General features: G+C 37.9%; 1 protein-coding gene across 1 annotated transcript in view; it reads right to left on the reverse strand.

Annotated features, from left to right (window-relative positions):
• LOC130082541 (disks large homolog 4) overlaps positions 1–9,054 on the reverse strand; it is a 204,925-nt gene extending 195,871 nt beyond the window's left edge. The window contains exon 1 of the mRNA XM_056247413.1: positions 8,579–9,054. Coding sequence (XP_056103388.1) covers positions 8,579–8,608 — 30 coding nt within the window. The 5' untranslated portion in view covers positions 8,609–9,054. The remainder of the gene's footprint in view (positions 1–8,578) is intronic.
• Between the last annotated feature and the right edge of the window lie 3,344 nt (positions 9,055–12,398).

Here is a 12,398-nt window from a genome sequence, read left to right on the forward strand (position 1 = left end):
AAAACTACAGAGCTTTGATCATAAAACTAAGCATTCAAATATCACCCCACTAAGAAAAATTATTGGAAGATATAAAGAGAAAATTGATATTTATATGCAATTTATTTTAGTAGTAATCTTACTGATTTCACAAGCTATCAGAAAGTGCATCAAAATTGCTCAATTTGAGCCTCTGAATAAAATTGAGGTGTTTTTTTCCTCCTCAACATCCTTCATATTGTCACTATTATAAGACTAAATGAGCCATAAAAGCCTGATATGATACTTAACAAAAAAAGCTAATTAAATTATTCACACTTTTCAATAAACTATTCCATTTGATTTCTGACTATTATTTCATATGTCAGGCGTTATGCCTGCTACAGACTTTCAGCAATCCAATAAGATAATTTCAAATCACACTGTACGACATGGATCTAATAAACTTGGGTACGACATGTATGTGGACTGTACGATGATGACACTTATTGAATCGTATGGGCTATGACGTAAGTATAGATTAATAAAAGAGGAGGAAATGAAAGAGGAGAATATGGACATGGTCATGGCTAGGGAAGAGGCTCACTTGCCATGCTAATTTTGCAAATGGCGCGCCATGTTGCATTTATATTGGCTAGTCAGTACGTACTGTAGGTCGTAGCAGCAAACACACACTGAGATGATCATGATACATTTCTGACACTTTCAAAAAATGATCACAGGCTGTCTTTGGTCGCAAGAGCGTGACAACAGCCGTCTTTGAACCTCTCTCACAGATCGACGTCAAACCACCGTTTAGGAGCCGCGACCACAGAAATCGAAAACAAAATCCAAAATAGAACAATGTGTACCGTGTATTACAGGGTTTAAGGGGTGGTTCAGGATTTTGGACATCGGGCCTCATTTCCAAGTTAGCCTTAGTGTTATTTATCAGTGGAGACAGTTTTCAAAAATTTTCATCCAGTCCTTCCAGTTGCATAGTTCGCCGGTGCTAGGCTAGCGCGAGTCAACGGTATCTGCTAGCCTGCCATTAAAAACAGTTTTACCCACTCCACAGTTCACCAAAAGCAAATAAATTATAACGCCAGACTATCGATGTAAATGTCTGTTGAGAGAATAATGTTAGCGTTCCTTTCATTGCATTGCAATAGTTATCCTTTGTTCCCTGTATTTATTAGCACGACTACAGCAGCGGCGGAGTGATATGTACTTACCTAGGCAACCGAGAGAGGTAGTGAGAGAGAGAGGTAGAGAGAGGTAGTGAGAGAGAGAGGTAGAGAGAGGTAGTGAGAGAGAGAGGTAGTGAGAGAGAGAGGTAGAGAGAGGTAGTGAGAGAGAGAGGTAGTGAGAGAGAGAGGTAGTGAGAGAGAGAGGTAGAGAGAGGTTGTGAGAGAGAGAGAGAGAGAGAGAGAGAGAGAGAGAGAGAGAGAGAGAGAGAGAGAGAGAGAGAGAGAGAGAGAGAGAGAGAGAGAGAGAGAGAGAGAGAGAGAGAGAGAGAGAGAGAGAGAGAGAGAGGTAGAGAGCGCAGTACTACTAACCGGAGCAAAGTAAAATTCCGCCGCTGCTGAGAAACTAGTTCCTGTAATTGTATTGTGATCATTAAGATGCAAAAGTAGTTTGATTTCTAACATTATTCTCCTCAACAGACATTTATATGGATAGTCTGGCGTTATAATTCTTTTGCTTTTGGTGAACTGTGGAGTGGGTAAAACTGTTTTTAATGGCAGGCTAGCAGTTACCGTTGACTCGCGCTAGCCTAGCACCGGCGAACTATGCAACTGGAACGACTGGATACAATTTTTGAAAACTGTCTCCACTGATAAATAACACTAAGGCTAACTTGGAAATGAGGCCCGATGTCCAAAATTCTGAACCACCCCTTTAAAGAGTGAACTGCTTCAGGACTGCGTTCTTGACCTCAAATGTATAAACGTCAAAATGGATGAACCACAGATTTGGCCTTGGCACTTGGTTTTTTGAGCTCCAACTTGAACTTGAGCCACAACTAGAACCATCTCACAGTGTGATCAAGACATTTATGGCATTCATCCAGGTATTTAAAAGAATTGAGATTTTCTGTAATTCTGCATGTTCATGTGCAACCAAGAATCGTGAAGCATTCAGTCAAACCTCAGCAATGCAGCGGGTTGAAGCCTGGTCAGTTTTTCTCCAAAAGTGTAAGTTACGAACCCGCAGCACAGATGCTTGCAACAAAGACATTAAGTTCCTGTAGCTGGTGGTTAGAGCACGACACTCACAACGCCAACGTCATAAGTTTGATGCTTTGGAAATGAATATACTGTCATGAATGCACTGTACGTTGCATTTACAGTAAAAATGAATAAATGTAAATATTGTGTTGCAACAAAAAGGTTCATTTAAATACAGCGAGAGACATTCATTGGTCAATGTGAGGTAGATTCTGTGGAGCCAGATTTTGCTCAATCTCAGTCACCACAGGGAGAGATACAGTTTCAGTCTGACTGAAGAGGCTTTCAAAGGGTAAACCTCCACTTCTGTACACACACACACACACGCACACACAAATGGCCCGTCTTCAGACACACTAACAAACTAAAGCATTGGGAGAGATTGCACACTGACACACACACAGCTTATCAGCTTTCACAAACACACCTCTACAGATACACAGAAACCTTCTCTATCGTTCTCTTCGCTCATCTTTCCTTCCCACTTCATATTGTCTGCTTCTGTCAACTGACGAACAGGCGCCTGCTTCTGTTGCCAAGGGAACAGGCTTAAATCAAATGAAGCCAACAGGAACTGAGTGACATTCACATGCATCTGTGGCCACAGATGAGCCAACACACACTCACACATTTATACACAAACAAAAAAACTGTAAAATAGCACACATGCTGAAGAAACATAGCATACACACAGATGTACGCTGGCACAATACAGAACTCACCCACAATGCATCTCAATGAAACAGGAACATAATGTACAACAAACTTTACCAGAAAGGGAGGGGGGGGGGGGGGGGGGGGGGGTAACAAAAAGTTATAAAATTGCTGAATAAGAATGGGACTCACTGAGTGACACAGGGATGCTGACAAGTATGAACTGAACGTATTGTTTTCGGTCACTTAAAGGGATAGTTCACCTAAAAATGAAAACTCTGTCAGTAATTACTCTCCCTCATGTTGGTTCAACCCCGTAAGACTTTCGTTCATCTTCAGAACACAAATTAAGATATTTGTGATTATATCTGAGAGCTGGATCACTCCTCCATAGGCTTCTTAAGGGATTGAAACTGGCCGGCCCAGAAAAGTTATTAAAGACATCGTTAAAATAGTCCGAGTGACTACAGTGGCTCAATCTTAAGTTTATCAAGCGACGAGAATACTTTTTGTGCGCAAAAAACAAACAAAAATAACGACTTTATTCAACTATTCATTTCCTTCTCTGTGGGCCGTGAGATTTCACGTAGTGATATTGCGCAAAGCTTCTAGGTTGCACGTCACACATCACACACATGACCAGCGTCGGCCAATAGTGAGCCTGCGTGTGACGTACAACCTAGAAGCTTTGCGTAGTTTCACTACGTGAAATATCATGGCCGTACAGAGAAGGAAATGATTAGTTGAATAAAGTCGTTATTTTTGTTTGTTTTTTGCGCACAAAAAGTATTCTCGTCGCTTGATAAACTTAAGGTTGAGCCACTGTAGTCACTCGGAGTATTTTAACGATGTCTTTAATAACTTTTAGGCCGGCCAGTTTCAATCCCTTAGAAGCCTATGGAGGAGTGATCCAGCTCTCAGATTTAATAAAAAATATCTTAATTTGTTTTCCGAAAATGAACGAAAGTCTTACGGGGTTGGAACAACATGAGGGAGAGTAATTACTGACAGAACTTTCATTTTTGGGTGAACTAACCCTTTAAATCCATGTTATTTACAATTAAATGAATATGAGTATAATAGTTTAAATGTATATGAAATGCAATTAGTTAAACTTAAGAGTGCTGTTTGATCAGGACTTAATTATGTAATGTATCTTTATATCTATATCATCTCATTTCTATTGAAACTTGTGTCATGCAGTTAAATAATAGGCTATATTTAAATACATGACACAAGTTTTAATAGAAATGGCATATATAATGACACCTTTCAAACATTTTACATTTGTAATGATGTTGCACATTTAAAATATGTAACTTTAAATGTTATATCAAATAACACTTATTTAAAGCATGAAAACAAAATGATTTAAAAATGATTACTTTAAAGTAAAACTTTTTATTTGACATTATTGCAACGTGCACTTTTTAAAAGCGTGTTAAGAAAGAGGCATGAAAGTTTACTCTCTTTAAGTACACTTAAGTGGCCTTTTATTTCATTAATATTATATTATCAGCAAGTACAGTTTTTTTCAAACGTATTTTTAAGATTTGAAGTACAATAGCTATACCTTGTTTATTGATTAGTTTGGCTTAAAAATACAGAATAAAGGGGCGGAACTAAAAGTGCACTGTGACCATCCCTTAAAGGGACAGTTCACCCAAAAATCATAGATTATTCATCCTCAAGACAAGTTGTTCCAAACATCTATGAATTTTTTCTTCTCCTGAACACAAAAGAAGATTTTTTGAAGAATGTCGGTAACCAAACAGTTGATGGACCTCACTGACATCCAGAGTATTTTTCTTCCATACTATGGAAGTCAATGGGGCCCATTATCTTTCTTAAAAAAATCTTCTTTTGTGTTCAACATAAGAAAGAAATTCATACAGGTTTGGAACAACTTGACGGTGAGTAAATGATGACAGAATTTTCAGAACTATCCGTTTAATTAAGATAAACAAAGAAATAGTGATTAAAAACACTGGGTTACGTTGTTAATTTAAGTAAGAGAATGTTAGTAATTAAGAAAACTTCAAGAGGGAATGATCAGCATATACAGTTAGTACACTTGCTAGGTGCTAAGTGCTTTAAATTAGCCATTTGGCTACAGTGCAAATGATTTAATTGTTAGCATAATAAACAAAGCAAATTGTATTCTGTGGTTCATACAGACTTAATGCTCATTAAAATGTATGCTGGTTATGAATATGAACCATTCATTTAAATATTAATACTAGATGTTTGAAAAGGCCACGGTTGAGGCAAGAACATCATTTTGGTGTCCAGAATCTATTTTGAGACTAATGTGTGTCCGGAGTAAACTTTCTGGACATCCTAAAATCTAATGCAGTCGTTTGTTTTTCCTGGACAGCAATCAGATTGCAATGCAAATATAGAATTTAGAATTTCCAGATATGTCTCCATAGAGAAGAAAAACTGTAATAATCATGGCCCAGAAATCAGTAAAGTCTCATTTAGAGTTTTAGAAAATATCTCAACAATGTCTTAAACTGTCCTCAGATTTGCAAAGAGATAGTCTAAGATTTATGAACTCTCTATGAAGTTAATTTATTTCAGTAATTCAACTTAAAAGGTGAAACTAATATATTATATAGACTCATTACATGCAAAGTGAGATATTTCAAGCCTTTATTTGTTATAATTTTGATGATTATGGCTTACAGCTTATGAAAACCTTTTCACAATATTCTAATTTTGACTTTGGGGTTTCCATAAGCTGTAAGCCATAATCATCAAAATGATAACAAATAAAGGCTTGAAATATCTCACTTTGCATGTAATGAGTCTATTAGTTTCACCGTTTAAGTTGAATTACTGAAATAAATGAACTTTTGCACCATATTCAAATTTTTCGAGTTTCACCTGTAAGCTCTACATTTGTTTTATAGCTGTATGTGTGCAGCCATATATATTTACTTGATGTCAAATGACTCTTTTGGCTATTTCTCTTGAGGATGTCACACCAAGAACGATAACTATAAAGACAACAATAACTATATTAGGGTCTGCCGTTCTGTTTATTATAAGCAGTTTTGTCGTCTGCCACTTTAAATGCTCAAGTTCGTTAAAGCAGGATGGATTCTGATTGGCTTTCGATGTTTTAATCAGTTCATAAGCTGGAAAAATGGTTCTGAAAAAGATTCCAAAGATATTGTTTCTCTGTGCTGTGGTGTGAACGATGCTATTCTTTTACTTCAGAGCGATTTTTAGAATTATATATTTATATATCGTTATAGGTACAGTTATTATGTGTGAACGGGCCTTAAATTGATCCACTACTTTATTTCTCGATATAATACAAAGTTTCCCAACATTTCAAAATAAAGTACTACATTTTACCTTATTTTAGTTGACTGTAGAAAGAAAGGAACAATTAAAAGCTAAAATTAAACAAGAAAAGATATTTATCCCCTATAGTTTGACAGAAAAGGAAACATAACATAAGCCTCACAGAACAGGAATCCTGACTGAAATCACTGTATATATGGTCTTTAATAACAGCACATCCAAAGACCAGTGCACCATTTCCATCTCAACCCACACAAAAGCAGGCACTGCGCTAATTTCTCTCTTCAACTCTCTCTCTTTCTCTCCGTACCTTTCTGACTCACTCATACAGTAGGTCTGCTGGGACTGAGGTCATATAGTGTTTAGGAGGAGCATGCAAGGTGGGAGTCCATCTGAAGACAATGAGAGAGAGAGAGAGAAAAGTGATAGAACAGACTCCAGCTCGGGAGAGAAAAGCACCAGCCAACGTTACATAAAGCATTGGAAGTGTTCTGCCAGGAACACGACATGGGCAAACAGGCACATGCCGTCAGGAGCAGTGGGATGTGTCTCAGCTCCATACACTAACTGCAGTTCGATGACAAATCACATGTGAGCATTTATTAATGAAAGCTTTCCTTCTCGTTCTCCGGCTCCCACACATTTATATGTCCTTCCCTCTCTATAATTTAACGAATCGCTCTCACTTTATTCTCTCGTTTCCTTTTCATGTCCTCTTCCTCCTCCTCCTCCTCCTCACGGACAGCATCACACGTCTGAAGCGCCACAGCAGGGTCAGAAATTAACCAGGGCTCCAGGCCAAAATGACAGTGAAATTGACAAAAATGCCCCAGATATTTAATGTGTGTGTGTGAGAGCGTCTTTGGGTATGAACTGTTCTTGTGCCTTGTTGCTGTCAAATGTTTCTGAAGTAAGTGCTATAGTAATACAATACTCCCAATTACTCCAAAACTTAAAGGGATAGTTCACCCAAAAATCATTAATTACTCTCCCTCGTGTCGTTCCAAACCCGTAAGACTTTCGTTCATCTTCAGAACACAAATGAAGATCTTTTTGATGAAATCTGAGAGTTTCTGTCCCTCCATTGACAGCTACGCAACTACCACTTTGACACTAAAAAATAATTCATATGAATTGAGCGGTTTAGTCCAAATTTTCTGAAGAGACTCGATCGCTTTATATGATGAACAGATTGAATTTAGGCTTTTATTCACATACATTTTATTCACGCAGTTGTGGTAAACAGAAGCTCAAGCATGTTCGCTTGACGTGTGAGAACCAATGAGGTTCGTTCTCGTGCTTAAAGCAGGTTCGGTTAAGCATCTGATTATGTTCGCTGATCAATGTTTATTTGTGAATACAATCTAAATTAAATCTGTTCGTCGTATAAAGCGATCGAGTCTTCAGAAAATTTTGGAGTAAATCGCTCAATTCATATGGATTAGTTTTACGATCTCTTTATAAACGTTTTGAAGCGTCAAAGTGGTAGTTGCTTAGCTGTCAATGGAGGGACAGAAAGCTTTCAGATTTCATCAAAAACATCTTCATTTGTGTTCTGAAGATGAACGAAAATCTACGGGTTTGGAAATAGGCCTACATGAGGTTGAGAAATTAATGACAGTATTTTCATTTTTGGCTGAACTATCCCTTTAAAACAGCGAGCCATTAAAATGTACAGTACAAGTAGGCAGTACACAGCACTTTTGCAGCTACTTTATTATTTGATGTTCATTTGAACCATCAGAAGTGTTCAGACTGAGAATTTATTTCATTTGTTTGATTCAACGGAACTAAATTAAGTGTTTGTATATGGTTAGACTAAGAATCAATGTCCAGATAAAAATTAAAGGGGGGAAATATATACATAGTTAATTTCTGACACTGCAGCACCACATTGAGCACGAGCTGCAGTTTCAAACTCCGTTCACACGAGACGCGTTCTTGGGTTCCGCTGCGCTATTGTTCAATTATTGTATACACACACACGCTTAGATGGACCTCTTTGACAGTTTAGTGGCGTCTTGCTGGGTTTTTCTTTTTTCTTTTCAGTGAGTCAGGTAAAAAGAAGTTGAACTTTTAAAAAACGCGTCTCCGTTGCGTTGCCTCCAGTTTTTTTGAACGCGTCCATGCGCGCGCAAAAAAAAAAAAAACGCGTAACGTTAGTGAGGCAAGAGAGGGAATGCAAATACACGATGCTCCTATTAGAAACAGGCAGGAATTTGATTTCAAAATACGAGCTCGGATGAGAGAGAAAGTGAGAGCGGAAGATTAGACAAAAGAACAAAGAAGTGCTGAATCCATGAATATCGCTGGGAACGGAACACTCCCATAGGAGAACCACCGAATAACGCTATAAACTTCGCGCGCGCTCACACCACATATCCCAGCTTCTGGTGTCGTGACGGAATGAATTGGCTTACCTTTGTGGTCACTATGCAGAGGCAGTCCATGGCAGAGAGAAGAAGACAGGTGGAGATGTATCCAAACCCCCGTTCCCCCCTCTCCCCTCTCTCCCTCCAGCTTCTCTCCTTCTCTCGTTCTCTCTCTCAGCGCCCGCCGTTCGCCCCGCTTTTCTTCAGCGTATCTCTTTTGACTGACTTCAGCATTGAGGAAAATAGAGTATGGAGGGAGGGGGGGAACGTAAAGAGGAAGGGGGTGGGACGGAGAGAGAGAGAAAGAGAGAGAGGCTTCAGGATTTAGCAAACGAGGAAAGGACGCGCGTTCGTATCGATGAGGGGTGAGAGACAAAAAAAAGACTAGATGGAAGAGAGGATACGAGCTGATGAAAGGAGGTGGGCAGGGGAGGATGAGTACAGATACGAGAGGTGACGAAGAGGGGGAGAAAAGAAAGAGGGAACGGAGTCGGACTGAAGCGGCAGAAGATGAAGATGTAGAGAGAGAGAGGGAGCGCGCGCGCACGGAGGGAGGGGACGTAAAAAGATGGAAGGGGAGGCGAAGATGTGTGTGTAGAGAGAAAGTAAGAGAGTTAGGGAAAACGAGAAAAGCAGCAAATGTAATTTAGTTCAGCTAAAAGATAACGAGGGTACTACCCTGGTTGTCATGGCGTTGCCTTGGCAACGCTGCAGAGTGGTTGCTGTGTAAATAGCCGGGTTGTTGTCACGTGGCCATTGCTTTTTAAGCGCAGTGAAATCAGTGAGCGTTCCAATGGAATACAAGCGTACTGCGTTCTTAAAAAGGTAGTATGCGAAACAGTATGCAACCGTAAACGTATACTGTGCACGCATGGAATCCGCATACACTGCAGATGCAACTTGATGTACTAAAATAATTCAAACTAAAATAAAAATTATTACATTTATATATATATATATATATGCATTTTTTAAGACAAAAAAACGGTAGGCCTAATATTAAAAACAAATACATGCATAATAAAAAGGGTGAAAATCCAAATATTAATATAAAAACTAGTATCTCAAAGGTACTAAAATAATATTGCTTAAAATTCAATGACTGGAACTTCCATTTCTAGTGTGATGACAATCGAAACTATCATTGAACAATATTTAACATTATTAGAAATTTGTTATGCAGAATTAAAATAAAAAGTTATTTTCATGTTTATAACAAATTTGCCTATTTTTTTATAAAAAAGTATATGCATATTTTAAAAACACAACATAATTACTTAAACTAACTTTTTAATTCAAATTAATTGAATAAACAGAAACTATAATAGCATCAGAAATATTTTTGTTTTATGAGGAATTGGAATAAATGTTAAGCAGGTATTTTCGTGTTCACACAACAAATTGGCCTATTTTCTTTTTACTGTATATAAAAACTATATGCAAATTTTAAAAACACAACAAAATTACTAAAAAATTAACTGACTAACTTTTTAACTAAGTAAGGAAAACAGAAAATATAAAAATAAAACTACTGTAAATCAAAATAAAAACTATAATAGTATCAAAATGATATTAGAACAAAAAGTTATTAAGCACGTATGCATGTTCACACAACAAATTGGCCTATTTTTTAACTATAACATCAGTATGCATTTTCCCGTCATGCATTAGCTTTCTTTTTCTTTTGTTAAATCCTCTTGGTTGGGGTTGATTAGTCAGTTTGTTTATTTTGAATAAATGAACTGTTTGCTGGTTTGCATCTTTTTCTCAGCTACAGTAAGCTTTCTGTCAATGAGCAGCATTATGTATTATCAATGGGCAGTTAATAGTTAAAAAGAACAGTGAAACTATCATATGATAACGCATTCTATATTAAAGAACATTTCTAAAGAAAGAATAGGAATTAAAGAAGAAGAAAAAGTTCATTGTTTTGCAGCTCATCAGCGCCCCCTGCTGATGTGGGTCAATGGGCAAAGACTCACATACTTCCCTACTATACTGGCGAAAAACAGTATGTGACTAGAGTAGTATATGTCCAAATTCACAGTACTCATAAAAAGAGACTAAAAGTACCTGGATGACCTACTACTCCCTGCATACGATGGACACTTTACTTTCCCATGATGCCACGGGAGAGGATTTGTGAATGACAGTGAACTGACTTCGGTATAGGTCACATGATAATGACAACTTGGCGAATGTAGTACATCGCCAAGTTGTCTGGCGATGAAGAATACTGTACATTCGTACTACATACACAGACTCATAGAACATGTAATTAGCTACTCATTCAAAATAAGTACCTACTCAAGAGAGTGTGCGATTTCGGATGCAGCCGTTTGCTTAATTAACCATGTAATGTGACTGTTCGTGTGACAAAAAGTCCATTGATTTATACATACTTTTTAAAAAACACTATTTAGGCTGCACTATGTGTGCTTTGGTTATATACAGCAAAGGAGTTTGGCAGTTTTGGCACTGCAGAAATGGATTAATATGACAGTGTGCTTTTCCTGAAAATACCCGATATGAATGGGAGACTGCGTGAAAGAGACAATGCATTTTTTTATTTTCTCTCAGAAATAAAAGACAGGAGAAAACCGAGAGAGAGGAGAGAATATGAGGCTATTTTTAGTGACACTGTCATCTTATTTGCTTGTTTATATGCCTTTGTGTTAACACTTCCGTCTTTTCTCTGTATAAATGCCAGTGCTGAACAGCAAAGGGGAAGAAGAGACCGATAATGTCCATTTTATCAAAAAGCACAGTGAGTGGGTTTTATGTGCACAATTTTGAAAGAAAAAAAAAGACATTTTAATGTATCACTTTACCTTTAAGACCATGGACTGTACCATTAAAGTGAGTGAACGGGCATGTCAGGCCGAGGGTTAATGGTGTCGCAATGAAGCTGTTGTCGATGATGCACACATTTACAACTATACAGATAACAACATTTGACAAAGAGAATCATTGTGTGAAGTGTTTGAACAGTGTGTAAACCAAACCATCTGTCTCTGCCAGGCATGCAGCACATGCCACTTGAGTTACAGAAGTGGAATAGTGTGTGTGCAGAGCTGCCATGCATGTTGCAGGAGCGCACACTGTAAAATGTGTGTATGGAAGAGAATACTGTAGAAAACTGGCACTGTGCAAGGAGAGAGAGTGTGCATGCTTTCATTGGATGTTGTTAAAACAGTAATAATTGCTTTTAATAAAACATGCTTTTATTGGTTGGTCTTTGAATGGATTGACCTGTTTACATCTTCACACCTTCACTGTTGCATAAGTGCATGTATGTGTCTGTTGAAATGCGTGGACGACGTGCACAGACGCTTTTGCTTTATTGTGCATTATGTGTGGTTGTAACTGCATGCATTGGTGTGTGTGTGTGTGTGTGAGAGAGAGAGAGAGAGAGAGAGAGAGAGAGAGAGAGAGAGAGAGAGAGAGAGAGAGAGAGAGAGAGAGAGAGAGAGAGAGAGAGAGAGAGAGAGAGAGAGAGAGAGAGAGAGAGAGAGAGAGAGAGAGAGAGAGAGAGAGAGAGAGAGGAACAGTGACATTAATTCTAAAATGAGTTTTAATATATTAGGTTTTCCATAAAAGGACAGTTGCCCATAGCAAGCTTGTCATCACAAAATTACATTCTCATACATACAAGCTCAAACACGTGTTGGGGGCATTAATATTTAGCACATAACATATCTGCAGTCAGAAATGTGTTCACACATTGCTGTAGACAAAAAGCTGATCAACAGATTCACACAAAAGCATTTTACTATAGGCTAAATGCATGCATCTTAAGCAATATGTTCAAATTGCTTACATTTGCAATTTAAATTTTAGACATTAATGTTACAATCATGAATGTGAT

The sequence above is a fragment of the Rhinichthys klamathensis genome, unplaced genomic scaffold (genome assembly GCF_029890125.1).
Source record: "Rhinichthys klamathensis goyatoka isolate OS25496 unplaced genomic scaffold, OSU_Roscu_1.1 h1tg000046l_1, whole genome shotgun sequence".
In the NCBI taxonomy this organism is placed as follows: domain Eukaryota; kingdom Metazoa; phylum Chordata; class Actinopteri; order Cypriniformes; family Leuciscidae; genus Rhinichthys; species Rhinichthys klamathensis.